The sequence below is a fragment of the Orbilia oligospora genome (genome assembly GCF_000225545.1).
Source record: "Orbilia oligospora ATCC 24927 unplaced genomic scaffold scaffold00004, whole genome shotgun sequence".
NCBI classification, from domain to species: domain Eukaryota; kingdom Fungi; phylum Ascomycota; class Orbiliomycetes; order Orbiliales; family Orbiliaceae; genus Orbilia; species Orbilia oligospora.
The window spans coordinates 1,389,007-1,411,596 of record NW_011645561.1 but is presented as its reverse complement, the minus strand read 5'-3'; the positions used below and the strand labels follow the sequence as shown (position 1 = coordinate 1,411,596).

General features: G+C 45.4%; 7 protein-coding genes across 7 annotated transcripts; 3 read left to right on the top strand and 4 right to left on the bottom strand.

Moving 5' to 3' along the window:
- Window positions 1–488: 488 nt before the first annotated feature.
- Window positions 489–2,582, top strand: AOL_s00004g413 (uncharacterized protein; the record flags this gene model as incomplete). Its single annotated transcript, XM_011119062.1, has 5 exons — window positions 489–669; window positions 730–915; window positions 982–1,276; window positions 1,337–1,935; window positions 1,996–2,582. The coding sequence occupies 5 exons, from the start codon at window positions 489–491 to the stop codon at window positions 2,580–2,582; spliced, it is 1,848 nt and encodes a 615-aa protein (XP_011117364.1).
- Window positions 2,583–3,352: 770 nt separating this feature from the next.
- Window positions 3,353–3,898, top strand: AOL_s00004g412 (uncharacterized protein; the record flags this gene model as incomplete). The annotated part of the gene is made up of 4 exons (XM_011119061.1): window positions 3,353–3,378; window positions 3,450–3,486; window positions 3,544–3,615; window positions 3,740–3,898. The coding sequence occupies 4 exons, from the start codon at window positions 3,353–3,355 to the stop codon at window positions 3,896–3,898; spliced, it is 294 nt and encodes a 97-aa protein (XP_011117363.1).
- Window positions 3,899–4,508: 610 nt separating this feature from the next.
- Window positions 4,509–5,961, bottom strand: AOL_s00004g411 (uncharacterized protein; the record flags this gene model as incomplete). Its single annotated transcript, XM_011119060.1, has 8 exons — window positions 4,509–4,544; window positions 4,619–4,928; window positions 4,999–5,133; window positions 5,216–5,268; window positions 5,336–5,425; window positions 5,533–5,651; window positions 5,796–5,814; window positions 5,908–5,961. 8 exons carry the CDS (start codon window positions 5,959–5,961, stop codon window positions 4,509–4,511), a joined length of 816 nt encoding a protein of 271 aa, XP_011117362.1.
- A 458-nt stretch (window positions 5,962–6,419) lies between these two features.
- AOL_s00004g410 (uncharacterized protein) lies at window positions 6,420–8,618 on the bottom strand (the record flags this gene model as incomplete). The annotated part of the gene is made up of 1 exon (XM_011119059.1): window positions 6,420–8,618. One exon carries the CDS (start codon window positions 8,616–8,618, stop codon window positions 6,420–6,422), a length of 2,199 nt encoding a protein of 732 aa, XP_011117361.1.
- A 1,012-nt stretch (window positions 8,619–9,630) lies between these two features.
- Window positions 9,631–11,448, bottom strand: AOL_s00004g409 (uncharacterized protein; the record flags this gene model as incomplete). The annotated part of the gene is made up of 1 exon (XM_011119058.1): window positions 9,631–11,448. One exon carries the CDS (start codon window positions 11,446–11,448, stop codon window positions 9,631–9,633), a length of 1,818 nt encoding a protein of 605 aa, XP_011117360.1.
- A 1,350-nt stretch (window positions 11,449–12,798) lies between these two features.
- On the top strand, window positions 12,799–18,646 carry AOL_s00004g408 (uncharacterized protein; the record flags this gene model as incomplete). Its single annotated transcript, XM_011119057.1, has 6 exons — window positions 12,799–12,986; window positions 13,118–13,595; window positions 13,724–14,481; window positions 14,580–15,199; window positions 15,296–15,925; window positions 16,389–18,646. The coding sequence occupies 6 exons, from the start codon at window positions 12,799–12,801 to the stop codon at window positions 18,644–18,646; spliced, it is 4,932 nt and encodes a 1,643-aa protein (XP_011117359.1).
- Window positions 18,647–19,674: 1,028 nt separating this feature from the next.
- Window positions 19,675–21,854, bottom strand: AOL_s00004g407 (uncharacterized protein; the record flags this gene model as incomplete). The annotated part of the gene is made up of 3 exons (XM_011119056.1): window positions 19,675–21,131; window positions 21,208–21,393; window positions 21,464–21,854. 3 exons carry the CDS (start codon window positions 21,852–21,854, stop codon window positions 19,675–19,677), a joined length of 2,034 nt encoding a protein of 677 aa, XP_011117358.1.
- Window positions 21,855–22,590: the final 736 nt, after the last annotated feature.

The following is a 22,590-nucleotide window of genomic DNA, read 5'->3' as shown; positions in this document are numbered from 1 at the left end:
CAGCTGGAAGTTTCCGCTATGGATCCGGAATTTGGTGATGTCGCCTGAACAGAAAAGCAAAAAGCATGAAAATCGACACAAGGAAGTGACAAAAATTTGAAGAGCAGAAGAATCCTGGTCAACTGTTGCAGGTTTAGTCAGCGACTACATGCCAATTACACCCCCAGACATGGCTTGGCTCGCCACGCTACCAACAGCCGAAATTGCATCCAATCCAGATGACCTGCGTCACATTCCTTCCTGTCTTGTAGATTGTGCTGGCAGGTTGCTGTCTTTAATTCTCGTCCTGCAGCTTCCCCGGATCCGAATCCTTCTCTTATCATCGTTTCACAGGTTTGCCTTCTTTTGTTGAGGTTTTCTCCTTCTTTCCCCTTCCTTTTCCTTCCATAAACCGAAGGTTAGGACGGTGCTTTCGAAATCCACGTTTAGAGCTGTTCGCGACGTGAAAGTACCCCTTTCATCGGCTCTGGTCGACAAAATCAACCACCATGCCTACCGACCGCGTGCTATCGCCAGCACGGCGTAGCAGCGAAATTGGAGACGAGCAAGAAGAAGCCTTACTCACCGGGCAGCATGTTGACCGTAAGGGGCAAACCGGTCGAGGCCGAGGCTTTTTCACAAGATGGAAGAACCCCATTATAGTTACTTGGGCCGCGATCGCAACCATCAGTATGGGATTCTTCCATATCGTCTTTAATTTATGGATAAGCTCTGACATTCTCTGAATAGTTATCCTGGTTTTCGGTGTTTTATACGTTCGTAGTCATCCAAATGATGACAAGCCTACGCCGGGTGCTCCAAACACCCCGAACACTCCTAATACTCCTAAGAATCCAAATACCCCAAATACTCCAAACGATCCAAAGGCACCGAAGAACAAAAAAAAGAGGAATCTCATCTTTATGGTTTCTGATGGTATGTTAGATTAGTGCTCAGTGAAACCTTCGTTTGAAGACTTGATCATTAATGCATGATGTACAGGCATGGGTCCTGCTTCCCTTTCGTTGACTAGAAGCTTCCGCCAGTTCACTGAGAACCTTGCAATCGACGACGTCCTTACTCTCGACAAACACTTTATCGGATCCTCTAGAACTAGATCATCCAACTCGCTTGTAACTGACTCCGCTGCCGGTGCCACTGCTTTCTCTTGCGGATTGAAGAGCTACAATGGTGCTATTTCGATCCTCCCAGACGGTAACCCCTGTGGTACTGTTTTGGAAGCTGCTAAGGCTGCCGGTTATATGACTGGTCTTGTGGTTACTACCTCGATTACTGAGTAAGGCACCATTGCAATATGCATTCGGGTTGGATCTATGCTAACAACGCGAACTAATAGTGCTACTCCCGCTTGTTTCAATTCTCACGTCAATATGAGATGGGAACAGGACCGTATCGCTGAACAGCAAATTGGAGACCACCCACTCGGTCGTGTTACCGATCTTATGTTCGGCGGCGGTCTTTGCCACTTTATGCCAAACACTAGCATCGGATCTTGCCGTGGTGATGACCGTGATCTTATCAAGGAAGCTAGGAAGTCTGGTTGGCAGTTTGCTTACACCATCGACGGTTTTAAGTACCTCAGGATGGGAAAATTCGTCAAATTCCCTATCATGGGGCTTTGGGCACCTGCAGATATTCCATATGACATTGATCGAAAGGATACCGAGTATCCAAGTTTGGCTGCCATGGCTGAGACTGCTATTACTGCTCTTGCACTCGAGACTAGGAACAGCGATAAGGGTTTTTTTTTGATGATTGAAGGTAGCAGAATTGACCATGCTGGTCATGGTAACGATCCTGCTGCTCAGGTTAGGGAAGTCCGTGCCTACGACAAGGCTTTCGAAGTCGTTCGCAGAAAAATCGACGAAATGGAAACCGAGACTATTGTTATCAGCACCAGCGACCACGAAACCGGTGGCCTCTCTACTGCTCGACGTGAGTGCATACCCCCACCCCTAAGTTTTCTCGATTACTTTATCTAACAAGAATGATTAGAGCTCCATGAGACTTACCCAGATTATCTCTGGTACCCAAGTGTTCTTGCCAATGCTTCCCACTCTTCTGAATACATGGCTAAGCTTCTCGCCGACTTCCCCGAACGCGGCAAGATGAAGGTTACCAAGTATATCAACGATGAGCTCCTACCTCTCCAGAAGATCACTGATGCAGATGATGAGGAAGTTGCCAAACTTGTCAAGGCTAAGATAGACGGCTTGTCCTCTGCCTACGTTTGGGCCGATATGATCTCCCGAAGGGCTCAAATCGGATGGTCTACCCATGGTCACAGCGCTGTCGATGTCAACATTTATGCCTACCCACCTGAGGCTGCGAAGAAGCTCTGGGGAAACCACGAGAACACTGAAATTGGAGAGTTCTTGAGGAATTACTTGGACGTTGACGTTGATGCTATCACCAAGAAGTTGAGAGAGGGAGGTACCCATGCTAAATGGATGGGTAAGGAACTTGATGAAATCTTGGAAGAGAAAGAGAAGTCTATGGGTGTCGGTGGAAAGACCGGTGAGGTTACTGTTAATGGGTTGGATTCTTACCATGGAGTTCACAAGAGGGCATGTATGCATTGATAGGATATAATAACGGACGAAGCGATTGTTCGATTACACTGTTACTTTGGAGCCGGAGGGGTTTATGACTTGTAATTGCTAATTGCACGTATGGTGTTCTTTTTTTTTTTTTTTGGTTCAGACAGCACCCGATCCATTCGATGGGTATATGGGATTAGACAAGTTGGGATGTCGCCTCTTTCTTGATAACGCTTGCACACTCTGGTTTATGGCATTTGAATGTTAACGTTTTTGTATACTATACACCATCATCATTACTATTATATTACCTGCTTGGCGCAATGTAATGCATATTATCTCCCCCAACACTACTATTACAGATTAACTAGCATTGTGAGCAGTATACTATACAAACCTGGTCTCGTACATAAACCCGGATATGGCAAGTATCAATCCATGGTTCACCAGCCAGCTTTGGTGTGTTGGTTCAGAGATGGCAAAGCGCATGACGCAGGTTGAACCATGGCCATCTCCTGACCTCGAACAAACCCCGAAACCCCGTGCTTGGCTTTTCCCTCCCCCCCAAACCTCAAAACCTCCAAACCCTTCAAGAAAACCTGTCGCCGTTTTCGCTTTCGCCTTTAACCTTTTTCTCCCGTGAAGTTTTTTTGCGAATACCCTCATTCTTCCGATAACATTTACTTATATTATCTACGATTACCTTTCTACGATCACGTACACGTTCCACGAGTTCTTTCCGCTATCCGGGTTTTCCTTAGCAGCTTTCTCTCCTTTATCCTTTACAACCACACTCTCACAGCATTACGACAATGTCAGAAGCTTGGGAACGTGAGAGGTACAATTATAATCATCTACCAGGAACCTTTAAACGACGGAATTCACTAACAATCATGTTTTAACGTACAGGCAGAATAATGCCCGTCTCGATGATCTTGCTGGCAAGGTCGGTAGTCACCTGGAGTCTCTGTGAGAGGGAAGAAATGGCTAACATAAAGCACAGGTCTCCTCAATCCGAGACTTTACGGTCAACATCTACAACCAAGCATCCGACCAGCGATTAATTGACGATAACGTACGCCCTCCCTTTTCTCACAGTCCATATCACCATTTCTCTTTATGACTACGAAATCTGAGAAATACCGGAGGGGAGGTTGTTTGTTTATAGGTAGATATACTGACTTAAAAGTTATGAATAGAACGATACCTTTTCGAATATGACCAATTCTGTCAAAAATACCGCAAACAGGTTAACACGCATGGCGAAGAATACATCGAATATACAGATTTTCCGACTGGCGGGGATTATTATTGGTGTTGTGGTTGTGCTGTGGATCATTTGGGGGTGGTTGTTTTGAATGAAATTTGATACCTGGTGATATTGGGGGCGAGGATCTGGTGACGCAAGTCTAGAAAACAAGACTTTGGAAGTTTCTCAACAGGAAAGACATCGCAATGGGCGATGAAGATGAGGAGGGGAGGTCATATAGATGTATTTGGGGGTCAGGAAAAGAGGAGGGTTATTGGGTTCGTTCGGATGGACCGGAATAAAGTTGCTACGGTTCGAGGAGTTACAGGCGTGTTATCTCCGTTTACTCTTTCTCCATTTGTCTCTCTCTTTTGATGGGACGATTCGAATTGGCGGACGCCTGGATACAAAATTCGTAGTTTTATAAGCCAGTGATATATTGTTTGATTGGTTGCTTGTGTCTTTTGGGGAGTCCTTTTTTTTTTTGGTAAGACTGTATACTAGGACCTTTTTTTGATGTCGTGATAGTATCTGCTTCTTTACTATGCTAGCGGTTTATGTTTTTTTGGGGGGACATATAAGGATACTCCGGTCTTTATGTTCATCGAATATATATGGTTTATGCTACCACTGAACGCTCGCAAGCATTTCGCTCTTTGGAAAGGAATAAAAGGAAGGAGAAACTACCTCCAGCTAAGCTAAAACATCTATTCATACGATCACCTCCTGCTACCGCCGCCAATATCTTGTCCGATCTATAACCCCCCCAAGTCAGCACTCGACATCGTCATCTATAAGGGTTGAGGGGGGTTGGGCTGGAGAAACATACCTTGTAGGCGCTCGCCTTCTGCCAATCCATCTTCTGCCTCGTCACCGGCAACTGTCTTCTCAAACTCTTGAAGGCGCCTTCACTCAAGGCTCCAAACGCCTTATTCAATTCCTCTTGATACTTCTTCTCCACATTTCCAATAGCAGTGGCGATTCCTGATGCGGTGCTGGAACGAAGATTCTCGTTCACACGCTTCTGAGTAACGAGTCTGACGTTTCCATCTTCGTAGTAGTGAACATCAACGGCTATCGTGCCGGTTAAAGTTGAGGTGGAGGGTTTGTAGATGTAAGTTGAGCGCCAACGGCCGTTCCTGTCCATTGGAAGTTAGGGGAAATGGTTGGATTTATGATAACCTGGTGGGAGGGTCAAATATATCGTACCAGTAATTTGACGGGCTGTATTTATTTCCAACTATTAGGATTGCGATACCTTCGTCGGTTGGGTAGACGCCATAGGCAGGTAGAGATGGGAAGTGTTCTTTGACATGGTTTCCGACATCACGAAGAAGGGTTTTTCTAATAGGATTTTTCGAATGAATGTTAGTTTTCTTCCATTATAATTGATATTTCCGAGAAGTATATGAAGGAAGTCACAGACATTGTGCCAGCATGTTCGCCATCGATCGGGTGCGATTGTACGTCCGAAGCTTTCTGTAAACATTCGTAAGCTTCTATGATTCTGTATTCTTTATGTATTATAGCTAGACCCGCCGCATACCTGTGTCGAATGGTCGTATGCAAAGCTACTAGAGCTCTCGCTATCAAAGAACCGACCGTCGCCGAGATCGTTGTAACTGCTGACGATAACCTATGAACTCCCCCCCAAATACACCAATGAACCCGTCAGTTTCTCTTTCCCCTCTGATTCAACCCGAATAGCGCAAAGATCCAAATAGGCACGGGAGAATAACGTACCAGATCACTCCCACCGGGCAATTTAGTCGTCACAAACTGTTCTTTGTTGTACTTCTCAACCGCGGGGGCAACTTTCTCTTGAATCGAAAGTTTGTCGAGGTCCAACAGCGATCCAATGTCTATTTATCCCTCCGAAGATAATATTCAACATGTTAGCCGATTCTCGCGGTTTTTTTTTCCCCTTTCTTTCTTTCGTTTTTTGTGAGAAATTTAAATGGCTTCTTATCGATATCGACGGAATGGACGGGGTGATATAGGTGTACCGTTTATGACTTCGGCTAGCTGCAGTACATAGGATCCATAACAGTTAGCTATGTGACTTTGGAGAAAAGGTTGGGAGTCTAGGTAATGTCAACGATGATGCTTCATGCTTACCTCGCCTGGAGGAGCGTTCTCGATGAACGACGCGGCTGTCTGGTCAGCGCTCATTATGGAAGGATATGGGTGGTTTGGGAAGGACGTAGAGAGAGCTCGAGGAGGAGGATGGTGGGGTTTCTGAGAGCTGCCAGCTCGCCCGTCTTGATAGCGGGACCAGACCCCGGCAAACACAACACGTCTGGGTTGACATTACTTAGCTGTTACTATCGAATTAACAGGAAAGAGAGGAAGGAAGCGAAATGGGTTGATTGGCTGATTGATTATAATACAGAAATACACCTGGTCTGCGCCTGATAAAATGCATGAGACGGGATAGTATACAAAAAAATGGGCATTCGGTATCTTGATCTTGCAGGCAGATAAAGACCGTAATAGAATACAAGGGCTCGTTGTCGGTCGTATAAATTGAAGCATATAAACCGCTGTCGATGTCGCAAAACGCCAACTGCACCAGTACACCTGTATTAAAATTTTAAAAGAAATGTAAGCAGGGAAAGCAATTTAACAACTTATAGCTCCTCGTCATCCTCCTCGTCATCATCAGCCAAAGAATTAGCCCCGAGAATTTGACTGATAGTCGGAACAGCTTGACTTGGTCCAAACATTCTCATCTTCCATTGGGTTAAGGTCTCTACCGGCCCTTTCTCGCTGTATGATGTCGAAGTAGCTGTCGCCTCGTTTGAATCTTCCTTACCCCCTTCTCCTTCTTGGGGTTCAAAGGTTTCAAGCGTATTCTTAAACTCCATGATAGGCGAAGATGAACCTTTGCTTGAAGGACTGCGGAAGATATCCTTCGAGCTGGGTGGAGTCGAGTTGATATTTCCAGGAAACTTGTAGGTCTGAGGAGGCGACGATGGAGGGAGCAGTGGAGGACCACTGCCCTTACGAGACGGAAGTGTCGGGTTTCGGACAGGTGCCTGTGGCGTGATTTCTAGTTCTTCAGGTTGGGACTGTGATATTGTCGCATCCGAATCCAGTTCATCGATATCAAGTTGTGTTTCCTCCCCTCCACTCGCCGTAATTTTATTGTGGCTATTAGATTCGTTCATAAGCTGTCTATCCACCGATTTTATTGAAACTTGAGATTTTTGAGATTCACTTTCCACGGCTGGTGGAGGGGGTTCGATAGTCGAGCTCTCCTTTCGAAAGAACGAGGTGTTGATGGTATGTAATCCACTCGAGTCACGGAGCAAGGGTTCTCGTGACATCGAAGTGGAAAGAGATGGTTTGAACGACCTATTCTTCGAGCGATTCCTTCGCACCGGGCTCTCAGGAACAACCTCTCTTTCGATTGGTTGTAATACTTGTGGGGCAGTCGTGGTATTCGATGCTGCTTCGTTATCCTGGACATCGCCACTACTTCCCACCTGAACGTCAGGTTGACTATCAACTTCTTGGATAGGCTCAAGGGTAGTAGTGGAATTTGATGTCAAAGTTTCCTCCCGCTCCCACCACTGAGTGCTTGGCACAACTCTGGGCTTTGCTAGCTCAGTCTCCTTTGCACTACTTCCCGGTGATGTCCCACTACCCCCAGTGAAGTCGGGCCGCTTCAAAGGTTGCACCGGGGCAATGGGTTCAACAGGAGTATTCTCTTCTGTTGAGCTATCATCTATCTTTTTCTGGTGTTCTGTAACAGGGCTCAAATCCGGTACAATAAACCCTGGTAATTTTCTCCCGTTCATGCGCCATTGACGCTGGACTGAAGGGCTCGCAAGTATCGCTGAGAGTTGCTGATGTCGTAGAGGAGACAACGGTGTAACTGGAGGGGTATAAGACGATGGAACGACCTGTGGTATTGGACGTTTAGGTGTCTTTGGGTTATGTAATAAGCCCAAAACATCGGAATCCATTGTCGCGGTAGGCTCTTCCGTAACTTCGTCTGCTAAGTTCTCTAGTTCGACCACCCTCGTCTGGTCTGATAGCTCTACATCTTCGTTCTCCTGTTTGAGATCCTGATTTAATATCAGATCTTCAGGCATCCCGGCTTGGGACTGAGGTTCGTCTTTGATCCAGGCCTCAGGTTCATATAGGACTTGGGAAACGGGTTCGTCCTTGACTTGAATATCCTCCACAGGCACACCCAAGTCATCTTCCTGAGATTCATCCCCTTCGGTATACCCCCCTTGGCTCTCCTCATCGTCCTCGTAGTCGCTCTCGGCTGTAATGCGTGTTAAAGGGTACATCTGGGTCAAAGTCAAATCCCTGGTTTTCGGAACCTGAAATGATCTTCGCTTAGGTAACGACCTTCGTCTTTTCGGTGAACGGCGAGGCCTCCAACTTTCTTCGTCGTCTTCGTCAAATTGGTCGTTGACTACAAAGCTATCCTCTGCCATATCTTCCTCTTTTATTTCGCTTTTGTCGTTTTCATCTTCATCGTCACTCGAAAGACGACCTTGCCCCACCCTTCTCTTCTTCCCAACCGGTTTTCCATCTTCCCCTTCCTCCTCTCCAGAGCTCTCATGTTTTAAATCGTCGAAATTTAAACTCCTCCTTTTTACCCCGCCACTTTTGGACAGTAGTGATTTCCTCTTGTGCTTTTTAGAACTCGCAGACGAGGAAGAAGGTGTGAATCCGAACTGACTTAAAGTACTTTGGTCATAGGCGCTAGAAACCCTGTGTGTAATCGGTTTATCCCCGTAGCGAGTGGTTTTGTACGATTCATGGGGGTTTGCTAGGTAAGTCTGACGATCTTTAGTACGGTTCGGCATGCTGTTGATTTGGAAAAGGATAAGATCAAGCCGGTCGATTTTAGGTATCGTTATAGCATCGTGGATGTGGAACAAGGGTTTGGAGGATCAGTGATGATTATATTGTGTTGGTACCTTGCCGATGTTAGACCTGCATTTCAATGGTGACGTCCTGATGGCATGGTTTTGATATCGATGGTTCCGGTTCCGATGGCTAGTGCGAGGTGAACATGTACATGCGCATTCAACGGCTGGGATGCATGGGGTAGGTCGCGTTGCTAAAGGCGCGTTCCATCTCAGATCACTTTACCCTTTTGAGACCGCTTGTTCCACAGGCTGTTTAGCGCTGGGACTATCCTAGTCTCGGCGACCCTTCTTGTGTTGGGGACTATCCCGGTCTCTTAGTAAAATACAACAGCAACAACATAATTCTGAACTCTCGAAAAATCAGACGGCATTTGGTCTCGTTGTAACAACGGCGTCCGGGTAGCTGGGAACGAGACTAAGTTTATAAATTTAGCGTTACTTCTAGCCTCGAGGCCTGGCACCTGAACCGAAAGATGAAGCCATTTTAATATGGAATTATGGGTATGTCTTTCCCTTGTCAAATATTATAGTAACAAGGAGAAACCATGGAGCACTCATCTGCAAAAGACACCGTCGGGGAGGAAGTATGGCTCTAAAACAAAAGTTTAGACAAAGGAATTGGCAGTGGCTCATTGTTGCATGTTGAGATAGCCACACGCTTACAGTCGGGTATTGCACTGGCTCGCGGTGCCTGGAGCAACTACAGCAGTACTTAAACGTAGACGCAGCAACGTGAAGAGGCCTTATGCATATATCCACTCTAGATAGGCTAATTAATTTCTTGAATATACTGGCCGTGGAAGAAACAAAAGCATGTATATCAACACGATACTGGTATATCAATTCTGCAATACGAGACTAATCAATACTTTGATTTTTCTAATTGTTATGAACCCTCGTATGAAAGGTACAGAGAACAAATTTAAGAGTAAAACTAACGCTAGGCTCACAATCGGCAGTTGCTGATATCGTATTTGGTGGCGACCGGGAGTTTGCCGATCACAGTGCCTACATACTGGTAAATCGCATACGACTCGGTTTCCTGGTGAAGGGGCTCCCTAGGCTCCCGGGGCGTGTCTATGGCCACATGGTCTAAATATGGCGTCTTTTTTGCGAGAACAAACCGTACACTTCGAGAATGGCATCTTCGAAATAACGGGTTTAGCAGACAAAATTTGCTAGGATTCTCGAAGGCCGCCATAATACGCGATCTTTGGTAAATATGTGATGCGTGAGGCTTGAACTCATCGGCAGCGTCTGGTAGTTCGGACACCTGCCAACGTCCATATACGTAGCCTCCCAACACAGTAAGGGTGATTTTTCGGTGGCCACAAAAATATGCTTGGTCCCCAAGGCTGAACAATGAGGTCGGACACCAAGACCACGGTCCATTTTCAGAAATGGGAAGTTGGTCATGGAATAACGAGAGAGGGCTTAACTTGCCGAATCCGTGAAGAATATCCTTGGTTAGATCAACATGCGTTTTTTGCAAGTCAGTTGTAAACCGTTGCTGACCAGAATTCCTAAGGGTTTCTTCAGTCAAGAGCGCTGCGATGATGATTCGGTCCCGGTTCCAACATGTATATCTCGGTTTTAGAATGCGCAGAAGACTATCGGGGGTGGGTATATCCCCTTCATAATTTCTCGTAAAGAATTCAAAATCATTGTGCGATTTTCGAAAGTCGTCCTCAGTATTTTGATAGTCTTCGCCTCGGCCAGACCGCAGCCAGCCTACATATGCCGCACTTGATTCCCAAGCCGGATGGGCGTACTGGCATCGCGAAGGCTCAAGGATATCGGTGTCTAGATCCTTTAATACCAGTCCGGATCCGGATTGGTCCTTAAATACAACCTTCACGGACCTGGATGATCTAAGCTCAAGCGCGGTCCAACCACGGCTAAACCAAGATGACAATACTAGTGCCAAGCACGGGCGACCGTCATCAGACCATAAGAAGTCCGCCAGTTCAAGGTCGTAAACAACAGTATGTTTGGCTCGTTTGTAATTTTGATGCATAATTTGAAGACTTTTTATCTTTTTATTTTTGTTAGATGGGAGGCTGATTGTATCCCACCATATACCTTTACAATCAAGTTTCTCGGCGAATTCCTTGAATAAGAGAAAGAGGCATTTATTGATCCTACCTGGGTGCTCTCCTACACCCGTCCCATTTGCCCAAACGTGAGAGATTGCTAAATAATCTTCCGCCCGGGGTTTGGGATTTGCTTCCAGTGTCCAAGCCGTCGCACTGGTCTCAGCGAGCTCGCTAATACTCATACTATCGAGATTTGCTGGATCAAAAATGACACTGCCACAAAGTTTAGATTCGCATTCATGTCGTTGGGGTATGTCCGTAGTATTCTCCTCATTCAATAAACAGACCTGGGCGTTGCAGGCTCCATGCTTATCTAAATGATACCTTGATAAATCGCAGTGTTCAAGCATCCTGGATATATGGACGATTTCTATAATCCCTTGTGGCAGGGAAGCGGCGAGATTCCAGAGTCGATGCTTGCAGACCCCGTTTTGGAGGTTGTCAATCGCTCCACATGAATGCAGCACCGACGCAATCATGGATGGGTCGAAAATATTATGGGCTAATAACGCCTCTGGAGTGTAAAGGTTGCCTATCTTCTTGCTAGCAAAATAAAAAAGATTGTACATGTGAAACAGCTCCGCGAGGTAGCCATGAGGGGTTGAGTCATTGGGTGGGTCCGTGGAGAACCTCCTTATGAACTCTCCGCAGAATAACCCCACAGCCATCAGCTTCATGGAATCCCGTCCATATGGCTTTGTATCGTTCGTCCAACATGAGACGGCATTCAGTATCAAGTCTCGTAGCCATGGAAAACTTGGTGTTTCCCGTCGTGGAGCAATGGCCGTAATTCGTTATTTCGCGGCTATGCACGCGGTACTTGTGCAAACATGGATATCGCAAAGTCGGAGAAACTCGATAACGGCAATGATATTTTCGCTAATACTATTGCGAGAATGCCTTTTAATCCAAAAAACCACGCCCATCATCGAGATGTCCCTACTCGGTGCAGTTTCTTCTGTAACCCAGCCGCGATTGATGCAGCTAGCGCTGTCGAGGGAAGAGTTATGTTGTAACCCTGCCATGGTGTCCGATCCGATATAAATATATACCTATATATGTGTGTGCATGTATATATATTTGTGTAGACGCAGGTAGATAAGTGATCAATTGGGAACCGCAAGCTTAAGTTGAGTAAATTTTGTTCTTTGGATATGATAATGTATCTCCGCCAAATCTATATATATATATCAATCTCTGGATTCATTTCAGCCGCCCGAACCTGAGGATCAATCGATATCAGGATCCAAGAACAATCTCAGCCCCGCAAACCAAAACACGGCAAGCTTAATTAAACTTGCATATTTTGTAGCTAAAATTAAACCCTTCATATAGCAAACCCTTCACGCATATCCTATTCCTAGGTTTTAAATTTTGGCAGCCTCGGCGCAAACAAATTTGCTATCATTTTTGAACACATACGGGGGCAAGGTGGCTGCTATCGACCCGCCCATGCATGCGAAATATTGTATTGTAGATTGAAAGTTTTGAAAGCTGTTGACATCATTGCTTAGATACTAGTTCTTTTTTTTTAGGTTGGAAGCAGTGATTTTAAGAGATAGATCTGATTTCTCATCAGCGAGTTTATGTATATTCACACTTAGTTTAGCTATGGTTCAAGAAGAAACATAAGTTAATTAATCTCCCATGTATATAAAAAGTACTTTCTTATAGATATATATAATAAAACCTCTGGATGATCTAGATATTCTAACTAGAAGGTGAATATACTAATAGTGAATACATGTATACGCTAGCCAATACAGTAAGTTCATACGCCAGAAGTTTTTCCAGGCATGTCGAATAGGTACGTATAGTCTCCGGACCAGACGCCAGCGTTGTCGTGTGGTATACGTACATATACATGTACCCCACCAGATTAAACCATGATAAGCTCCACCAGGCCAACCGTAGCTTAGGACTAGCCGCAGTACCACATTCGCGCATCCCGCGATATTTATATATAAAGGAGACATGAGAAAAAAATAATTCTTGTCCGTTCTAACACTTGCTATACTATGGATTCTCCGGACGAAAGCAGCGCTGCCGTGAGGCCAGGGCGGGGGAGACCCCCATCCCAACCGCTAACTGTGGAAGACTACGATCGCATCAAGGAAGAAATTCTCGACTTATACCATCTAGACGGAAAAACGATGGAAGAAATAGTTTCCATTTTGAAAGAGGATGAGTTGGCACTTAACATTCCGTTAGTATAAATTCTGATGTCAATGCTTAGCTTGGGAGCTAGCTACACGCGAGATCTCGAGACTGCACGGTCGTATCCGCTATTTATGTTTTCAAGAAACTAAGCTAGGGTCTTTCTGCAACGTTACTAAGTGTCGCACAACTTAAACACCTATTGAGTTCCTGGGGCGCGGGCGGTCGAGATCAGAGGCGTCTTACTCTGCACGAGTGCGAGTATGTACGATATGTAAGAACGAAGCGACACCGGGAGGGACAGCCTAGTCGCTTCTTTCTTGACGATGTTCCACTCAGCGAAAGGACGATTGATTGGGAAATAAATCTCCAGCACTTGTTTATGAATAAGAATTTTGAGGAGATTGAAGCGCCGCGAAGACCAAAATCGATCAGGGTCGAACCACCGTCCTCGCTCCCTGATCCTCAGTTTGTCGACGGAGGACAAGTATCGGATACCATTTTCGACAATGACACACTCATGAACCTTGACGATGTTGATAAAACAACGAACCCAATTCACAATGCAGACTACCGGGCTTCGGCTCCAGCGAAACAAACGGAGGTGTTAGGGGAATACCGCATTTTAAAATTTACTGATACTCTCGCCTATGCCAAGGTAAGTGGATAAGTACCGCCGAGGCTATAGGTGCTTTGCCCTCCACGTCGCGGGCAGAGATCACTAAATTAGTACTCTACCTTCATAAACCAACTTGTGTTCGTTCTCTCTGATAAACAGGATCCTAGGACCGGCTCTCTTCCCAACCAAATATCTATGATAAGTTTCTTGAGATTTTACAACTTTATCAGAAGGACAACGGGTCAATCGAGAATGTACAAGATTTGCAGAAAGAACTTGACCAATTATTCGCTACTGACCCTGATCTGCAAGGGGATTTCAAGTCATTTATATTGTCGAAGGTCCATCGCCCTAGGGTAGTGGTAGGCGAAGCACGGCCTCAAGTAGAAGAGGTCACTGCAACGGAGGAACTTGCGGGCAAATGGGGCTTCTCTGATATCAAGGACGAAGGCATATCGTCTCTGGTGGACGCTCCCAAGGTTGAGCATGGGTCTGCTATGAACGGGCCTCCACGAAATGAAGGTGAGGTTTTACACACGGAACCCCCACAGGCTACAGATTCTGGATATGCATCGATGACACACTACGATTGTGGAGAACCAGAAACAACCGAACCGAATGTATATGAATGTCTGTCTACGTCGATAGTCTCACTATCAATTGAGGATGCCCTAGACTTCGATGATACCGAAACGGTTTACTCTGACACGTCAAGTGTCGCCACCTCAACGAAGCAGCTCTATATATCCGAGTTAGCCGATGCATTGTTCCGCGAAGCCTGCCCAGATCAGCCTTGTAATGAGGCCCTGGAAAGAATTTCGAGAGACCTTCCGGATCTGCTCAAAGCCTTTGCTCTCAAAATTGGATGCAACGCACCTAGTCAGATGCACCGTGATGTGATGTTTTTCGTCCATAAAAATCGGGGGTAGGTTCGACATTTTCCAATTCCAGAGCTAATCAATAACCCTTCTTTTAAATTTTTCGTTTGCGAGCAGGGCCTAACTAATATTAAATATTATTCAGCGACGTGGTCGAGAATTTCAGACAAAGGTGGTCTTATGAAGTAACGGAGAATCAAATCCCAGTTGAAACGCCGAATGATGATAACATGGCATTGAATGAAAAGATGAATATTTGGTTTAGGAGCTCGGAATCCGAATATGTTCCCATACCCAACCAGGATCTCTTCGATATACAAGAAGAAGATGAAGATGAAGTCGAATTTGAGAACGATGACTTGAATGACCATTCTACCCTTGCTTATCGGGAATTTATCTTCAAGTCCCCTGCATTTGATTGGCTTGTAGGGAGTTTACGAAGAGATAGGTTTCTTATTCCAACTGAGCCAAACTCTATGGAAGCTATTGCGCGGCATATCATTGGGTCTCTACCATCGTCCCGCAAAATTAGCAAAGGAAGATCTGCAGAAGCCTTCAAAGTTACTTTTACGATGGATTGGAAACCATTAATATTTGTTGAAGAACAAGAATACCAAGACGAACCAGGCGAGGCTATCGAGAGAGCCATCACAATAACAGGGACTAAAAAAGACGCCCAAGCACTCACCTGTGCAGAATATCTATCTCAAACATGGCCAGCAACCGGTAAACGCATTCTAGAACTAGTTAAAGATGTGATCCGTGGTGAGCCTGAAACTAAACATACATGTATGGCAATATGGACTAAGCTCATTGATTCACATCGGTTTTGGGACTCAATTCTAACTCGAATTTTTCTAGGTACCTTCCTGGACAACGCTGAGCTCACGATATCCCTTCAGAGATCGTCAGAGCTTGCGGCTGAGGCATTTGGGACGGCTCATTCTATAGCGGAAATAGGCCAACAGCTAGCTTGGCTAGGTACCGCTCTTCGCTCCTCTTCTTGTGATATCGGAGTTGTTGCTTGCATACCCTCGATTTCCAATATCCGCACCCTTGTTCCTCAGGGTAGTATCTCGTACAGACTTGGTTTTACAGTCGAAGAGGAAACTATCCCTCTGTCGAATGGCCAATGTTGGCACAGCATGTTCAGGAATCCGGTCGTTGTCGCAGGATATCCGATACCACGAAGGCCGACTATCGGTACTGGGCTTGAACTACCGCTTAATATGATCGCTGGGCTTGCTAAAACAAAATACATACAACCTTTCAACGGGGGATTCTTCATAAAAGGATTTTCAACACTTCTAATCCCGACAAAAAAGGAAGAGCCTGAGGGCATTCTAATCTGGCATATGATATACAATCAAGATGGTGATCGCATACCCTATCTTGAGAATGACATACCCATTGCTGAAGGGCTTAATATTTCCGAAATAGCAACAGCTCGACATATACTTGGTTGGTGTTCGAAAGCTGAATACTACGCTGGTAAGAAAATTTACTATCTTTAGCTTGGCTAGCTTGGGCCCATTAGGAGGCTGCGTGGCGAAAACTATGTTTCCGGCACGGAGTCTTGTCGAGACCTTTGCACATACTTAAGAGCCACGTGTTTCTTAACTTGGGACAGTGACAGGCCTGAGTCAGTCGCGGCACTGATCGAAGCAGGCAAGCAGTAAAGGTCTATAGTTAAACACAATAGATCAACCACCTGTGGACTTGTCTAAGATCTGTCACCAAACCGACTGAAAACGGCAGCGATTAGCTACCAGTGTACCTTTGAATCAGTCTGCATCCTTCCCACTTTTAAAACCTTGCATGAGAATGTGATTCGCTATTAGGTATTCCAGTGCGCGTCCTCGAATTGTCAATGTTGACAGGAATTCCAACAGTGTTTCTTTGATCAATTGAATTCATCCATTTATTCTACTAACATAATGGGAACACTTTTTAGGAGCAAAAGAAGCCAGGTACGATATAAAAGGGTCCAGGCTTCCAAAACCTCGAGGGATCCACTACGCTCTCGAAAAGGTCTACATACAGGGGAGACAAATAATTAAAGGTGGCTCCCCGCGGCCGTTCGCACTCGGCAAAAAGGATATCGCATTTCATATTTCGCGAGAAAATCCTGTGAAGCGGCTCGAGTGGATCGACAGGAAGTTTTTCATTCTGTGGGACGAGGAAGATAAACGGGGCTGGCTTGTCAACGGGTGCGGTACTCTCTTACATCTCTTACGCACATCCTTAGAGAGCAACGGCGATAGTACCAACAAATTCCACTTCAAGTTCCATTTCGAGAAGGGACGCATGGAAGAAGCATCTTTGACACACAAAATAGACTCCGCTGTACAGTTCCTTTTGAATGACAACAATCTGCAGCAAGAAATATACCGTACGAAAGACGGAAATTTCCGTGTCGAAGATCGGCTTGACGATTTATACGACGTCCTAGAGAAAATAATAGAACACCAAATTCATATTACTGAACGGGTCGGCTCAAACGACAAAGAATACCTCGAAGGATGGGATTTTAATGAGTTAGCGACGTGCGAGGACCCACTATATCCTCGTGTGTCTATATTTAAAAAACCAAGTGGGGGTTGGATCGATTTCGCCAGGACAATACGTGCGGTAACTCTATTTGGGCGCGGATTTGGCGAAATTATCTTGCCGGAAAACACACTTTGCAGCCAATGGGCTACACTGCCGAAAGAGGAGTATTATCTTGCGGCGGCGGTCGACGACCTTCAAGAAATTATGAAAAAGGAGGGTGATCAATATGCAAATCCTATGAGACTGGCTGACGAAATTATCTGGCATACACCTAGGGCCAGCTTCGAGAAATGCAAATGCCAGAAGAAGAAATATAAGCTCAAGGGGAAACATTCCGATTTTGTCCAGGCCGCTATACCTGCAAAACTTTGCAATATGCTACCTAATAAAGATCCGGTGCAATTACAGAAAGGTGGTAGTGCCGTGATCTTCGGAAATAGTAAAAAACTGAACAGGGTCTGGGAGATTCTACTCCCGCGAACAGACGAGGAAAGCCTGCCAGATTTGGATTTTATTAGGTCTACATCTTCCGAAGAACCTCCCAGCAGTCCGTCTCGCGATAGCGGATTGGGGTCGAGCTTAAACACGATCTTCACCTACACTTTGAGCCTCACCTGCAGGGATTATAGAGTTGGAATAGTGTGTGCATTGCCAAAAGAATTGCTGGCAGTGCGTGCACTGTTTGATCAGACACATAGTCGGGAACTCTTGTCATCTTTGGAAGGAGATATCAATCAGTATGCACTAGGTCAAATTTACCCGCACAACGTTGTCGCTGCTTGTCTACCGTCGGGAGAGTACGGAACAAATGCTGCTGCTATTATATGTTCGCATATGCGAAGAAGTTTTCCAAAGTTGAAGATCTGCCTTCTAGTTGGGATTGGAGGCGGTGTTCCTTCGAGCGGTCTCCGACTTGGTGACGTTGTGGTTAGCCAACAGGCGAAAGGTTTTCCAGCGGTCACTCAGTACGACCTTGGTAAATTTCTCCACGATGGTGTATTCGAAATAACTGGATATTTGCAACGTCCTCCACAGTTCATAATGATCGCAATAAGTAATTTAGCATCGGATCCTGAGCTACCTTGCCGACCTCTTGAGACGTATCTTCAAGACATTGCGAAGAAGCACCCAGAGTATGGATACCCGAACCACGAAGACCCGCTCCTCACACCCACTTGTTCGCATGACCGAGATTCCAGGACGGGTATACAGTGTGGCTGCCCTGTAATCCAAAGCCATCCACGTCCTGGGAACCCGAGAATTCATTACGGTCCAATTGGTTCTGGAAACATACTTTTGAAAAACGCGGAGAAAAGGGATGAGCTGGCCGCAAACCGTGGCTTTTTATGTTTTGAGATGGAGGCGGCTGGAGCAATGAATACGGGTGACTTTCTAGTCATAAGAGGCATTTCCGATTACTGTGATGCTAGCAAGAACGATACTTGGCAAGAGTATGCTGCTGCAACAGCGGCTGCCTATGCGAAGCTACTCCTATCAAAAACGACTATTCCAAAAGACGCAGATGCCCTAGTACCAGGCCCAGCAACCACCCATCCAAGAAAACGGGTACCAACCCCGGAGTCTGTGAATTCGGATTCAAACCCAACAAAGAAGGTACGAAGAAAAAAGGAGTTAATTAATGGAGATACGCATATATGAAGCAAGAACTCTCCAGTACTCCCGAGTTTTTTGGTTGAATTTGGGTATTGCAAAAGATATAGCGGGCGTTTCTACGTTTTCCTCTCATTTTATTTTATATGAGCTTCTACATAATATTCACCATTGCAAGCATTTTTGTATGCATTCGTGGTGTAAGCGGAGAAAACGCCAACTAACGTTCATCATTGCGACGATATGTTCGGATTTTATGGTTAGTTTGGGGTGTTTATACCGTACTATTGCGTTTAGATATTTCTACTGTTATACATCGGTATAATACGTACCGTGGTTTACGCCGGGGTTTCAAACTCGAGGTTAGAAGCTAAGGATTAATTGCATTTTGGGATCGATGCGTATGCTCCTCAAGGCTTGTCTCCACTTACCTTACCGCTACGATTTACGCTATACGCCTGACTGTAAAGGGATATTCACTTTTAGTCCTGTATTGGCCGAGTAGCGTTCTATGATAAAGTCCTCACGGAAGTGTATCGTTTGGCAATAAGGTAACAGCTAGCATATACAGCAGCAATTGAAAATGTCAAATGCAAAAATTTCGAAGGCGAGACCGGAAGAGCACCTAACTGGAGCCCCATACTAGCACCTCAACTGCAAAATAAAAAAATTGATTATACAACAAAATCTTCGCATAGCACAAGACTATCTCCGAATAAAGGTTTAACATTACTATTATATTGAAGCTGATCTGTTGCCTTGAGCTTGGGTGAACATGTGTATCAAAAATTGAAGTTGCTAAGTCACTTACTTTACCATTTTGGGAACGTTGTTGCATTTTTGTCCCCCAACACGAAGCACGAATACGATTTGATAGTGTTGGCCTACGAAGTCTCGTAGCTAGACAGCCTAGGATTGGATTTGGTTTGTATTAAATTGCTGTATCCCACGGAACCAATCTCGGAGGCAAGCTTACAAAAGTCAAGCTTCAATTCAGGATGTTTCTTTCTTGCATATATCCAATTAGAAACTAATAGATAAGCTATGCTCGGTCCTCAAACATCACTCTATCAAACCTATGAATGTGCCACACACACTACCAAGCCCTCCCAAACGTCACAGTTTTCATTAATAGAAGGATTCCAAGCCCTGAACTGTACTTCCGTAATGCTATGGTCGTCCCATATCTTCCAACAAAAGTCTCCAGGTCCAATGGTATATTTCTCTGTGCATCTCCCGCCAGGTCCATCAACACAGTACGCCATCCCAAGTTCTAAGTTCGTACAATCCGAATCAAGGACTGGGTTCCAAGTTCTTAGATTTGCAAAAGAAATGTCATATTCAGTGTAAATGGACCAGCAGGAATCTCCGGCTTCTGTTTCGTGCCAAAGTTTACACTGGTTTGTTGTGCCCGGTCCAGTAGGCGCTGGAGGTGCTGGGAATCCACTACTTGTCGCAGCCGCTGTGGTAGTTGTGGTTCTGGAAGTAGTTGTTGAAGTATGAGATGATGTTCTTGCTGTAGTTGTAGAACGAGTTCCGGTTGGTCCGCTGGTACCAGTGATTGAGGGGATAGGATCATCTAGTGGCCCTCTAACGCAGTATGCCTTTCCGGTTTGCAGATTCGAGCATCCTGAGTTAATACTGGGGTTCCAAAGACGCAATTCCTCAAGGGTAACACCCCATGTTGCCTGTAGCTCGTCACAGGTCTGATTTTCCTCTCGCTCATGCCATTTATAACATTGAGTTGTAGTTCCAGAGATAGTTGGAGCTGGAGCTGTAATAGTTGTTTCTGTATATGTTACTTCGGGTAGTGGCTCTACATTATCCACAATATCCCAGCCTTCAATTGGCCAAACACAATAACTTGTGTCAACCCAAAGATTTTCGCAGGTTTGGTTGTTGAGGAAAGGGTTCATTCTGTAGAACAAATCTAATGTGACTCCTTCGGCTATACTGATAAGTTCGCAGAAGTCACCCTCCTTAACAGTATACCACTTTCCGCAATAAGGAGTACTACCGTCTGGAGTAGGGCCGGGAGGAGAAATAGTCTCCGTGGCATACTCTCCTACCCGAGTTGGGACGGTTCCGCCAATGGTAGTTGGGGTGAAATCTCCACCGTTGGGGTTAAGGCAGATTGTAAAATCTTCCCAGAGGTTGGTACAGTCAACATTAAGCCCGGGGTTATAGTTGACCAGGTCCCCGAGGGATAGACCATGAGATACTTCAATGTCGGCACAGTAGTCATCCTCTTGGACTTGATAGGGAACCCCACATGGCTCCGGGAGGCAAAGGGAATCTCCAACTTTTAGGTTACTGCAGTCAAGGAAGAGACCATTGAGAATTTGGAGGGCATAAGTGTTGACATCATATTGGCTAGAAATCGAAACACAGGTATCTGAGGAAATAACGGTATGAAAATTTCCCGATACGCAGGTTTGGTTTGCGGTAGACCCAGGAGGGAGTTGCTGGTCTGGTGGAATTGGAGGATCGAGAGTCCATTCTTGGACATCACTCGGATAAGTCACGCTACATTCTATACATAAAATTCCAGATTAGCCGCCCTAAGGCTTGGAATTTTGATAACCCACGTTCAAGACGATAGCACTCACTTGTCTGAATAGCCCTCCAGCTAGCTGCCAGCCTCTCATCGTAGTTTGAATACATAGATGACTGAATTTGGCGGAAATATTTTATATGACATTCCGAGCAGAGGAAACTGTTAGGCAAGTCCACAAGTTTCTTCCCGAGGTTCGCATCATCGCTCATCAAACCTGTAATAGCGTCGTTCAGAAGCTCTAAGAATTAAAATAAGTTAGTAAATTTGGCCTCCATTATTTTAGCGATATAGAATAAACTTCGACTTACGAACACAATAGTCACCATCACCATCTTTCAGGCAGATCAAATCATAATATGCCTTTAGACGATCCCCGTAATAGGTATTTGGGAGTCCTTCCCAAGTGAGATTTGTCGTCCCACATTGGGAAGCTACACCAGTAGAATAGGAGGCCAGAGAAGTTCCACAATTAGGATTACAAAGCTGGTCTTGGAGTGTTTCATTGCCCCAGTTGTAGTCGTTCTTGTGAGCCTTCAAGACCAAGAACTCTTCACAGTTTATCGTGGTATTCAATGCGGCTGCACACGACGAAGAAGGTGTATGGAGAGTTCTGCCGAAGCCGGTTGGCCCATCAAAAAACTTGAAAGATGCAGAGACAGAGATAGCATAGAGCCATATAGATAGTAATAAAGGGGCCATTGAAGAGATATTATGTTTGTAGGGAGCCATTACAGGCAATACAAAAGGTCAAAACGAAAAACGCTTGTAATTGTGAGCCCTGGCCGAACATTCAGGAGTAGAAGATGGGATACTTCGACGATATATCCTTTTAACATGGCCATCATCATCATACAATCGTTCACTTCTAGTTTGCATGGCTTTTGGACCCATAGGTCGTAATGTGATAAGTCCATAACGCCCCAATTTTCAAATTGTAATCCACTGGTATTACAATCGATACGTCTTCGGCCTGCGAAATCGGCCCCCCAGGTTGGGCCAGGAAGCTCCATGATAATCGGCCATTCCACGATCTAGAGCTCCCCGGATAGCTCCATGCTGCATATCGATAATCTAATTTACGTGAGACAGAAATATATCAGGTGCCCTTGTTGTATTTTCGTCGGCGCTCGAGTTGGAGCGCAAGCTTGCAGGTACCTGCAGATTCGAAGGTACCCTGTCGCAAACCTACCTTGGCATCTTACTTGCAGATATTCCGACAAGAGCGCCACTCGCACTCTTCCAACATCGACTTTCTGGTTTCCATCCGAACCGCGCGAAGCCCTAGAATTAAGAGAGCTCTGTGAATTCTGATTCATCTGCACCGGCATCGTATACAAAATCCTATTGGACGAATTGGTTAATCGATTGACTTCTTCGTTAAAAGTTTTCCCTGCCAGATTAGTGATCTTTAAAATATGCACGAGCCATATGGCAG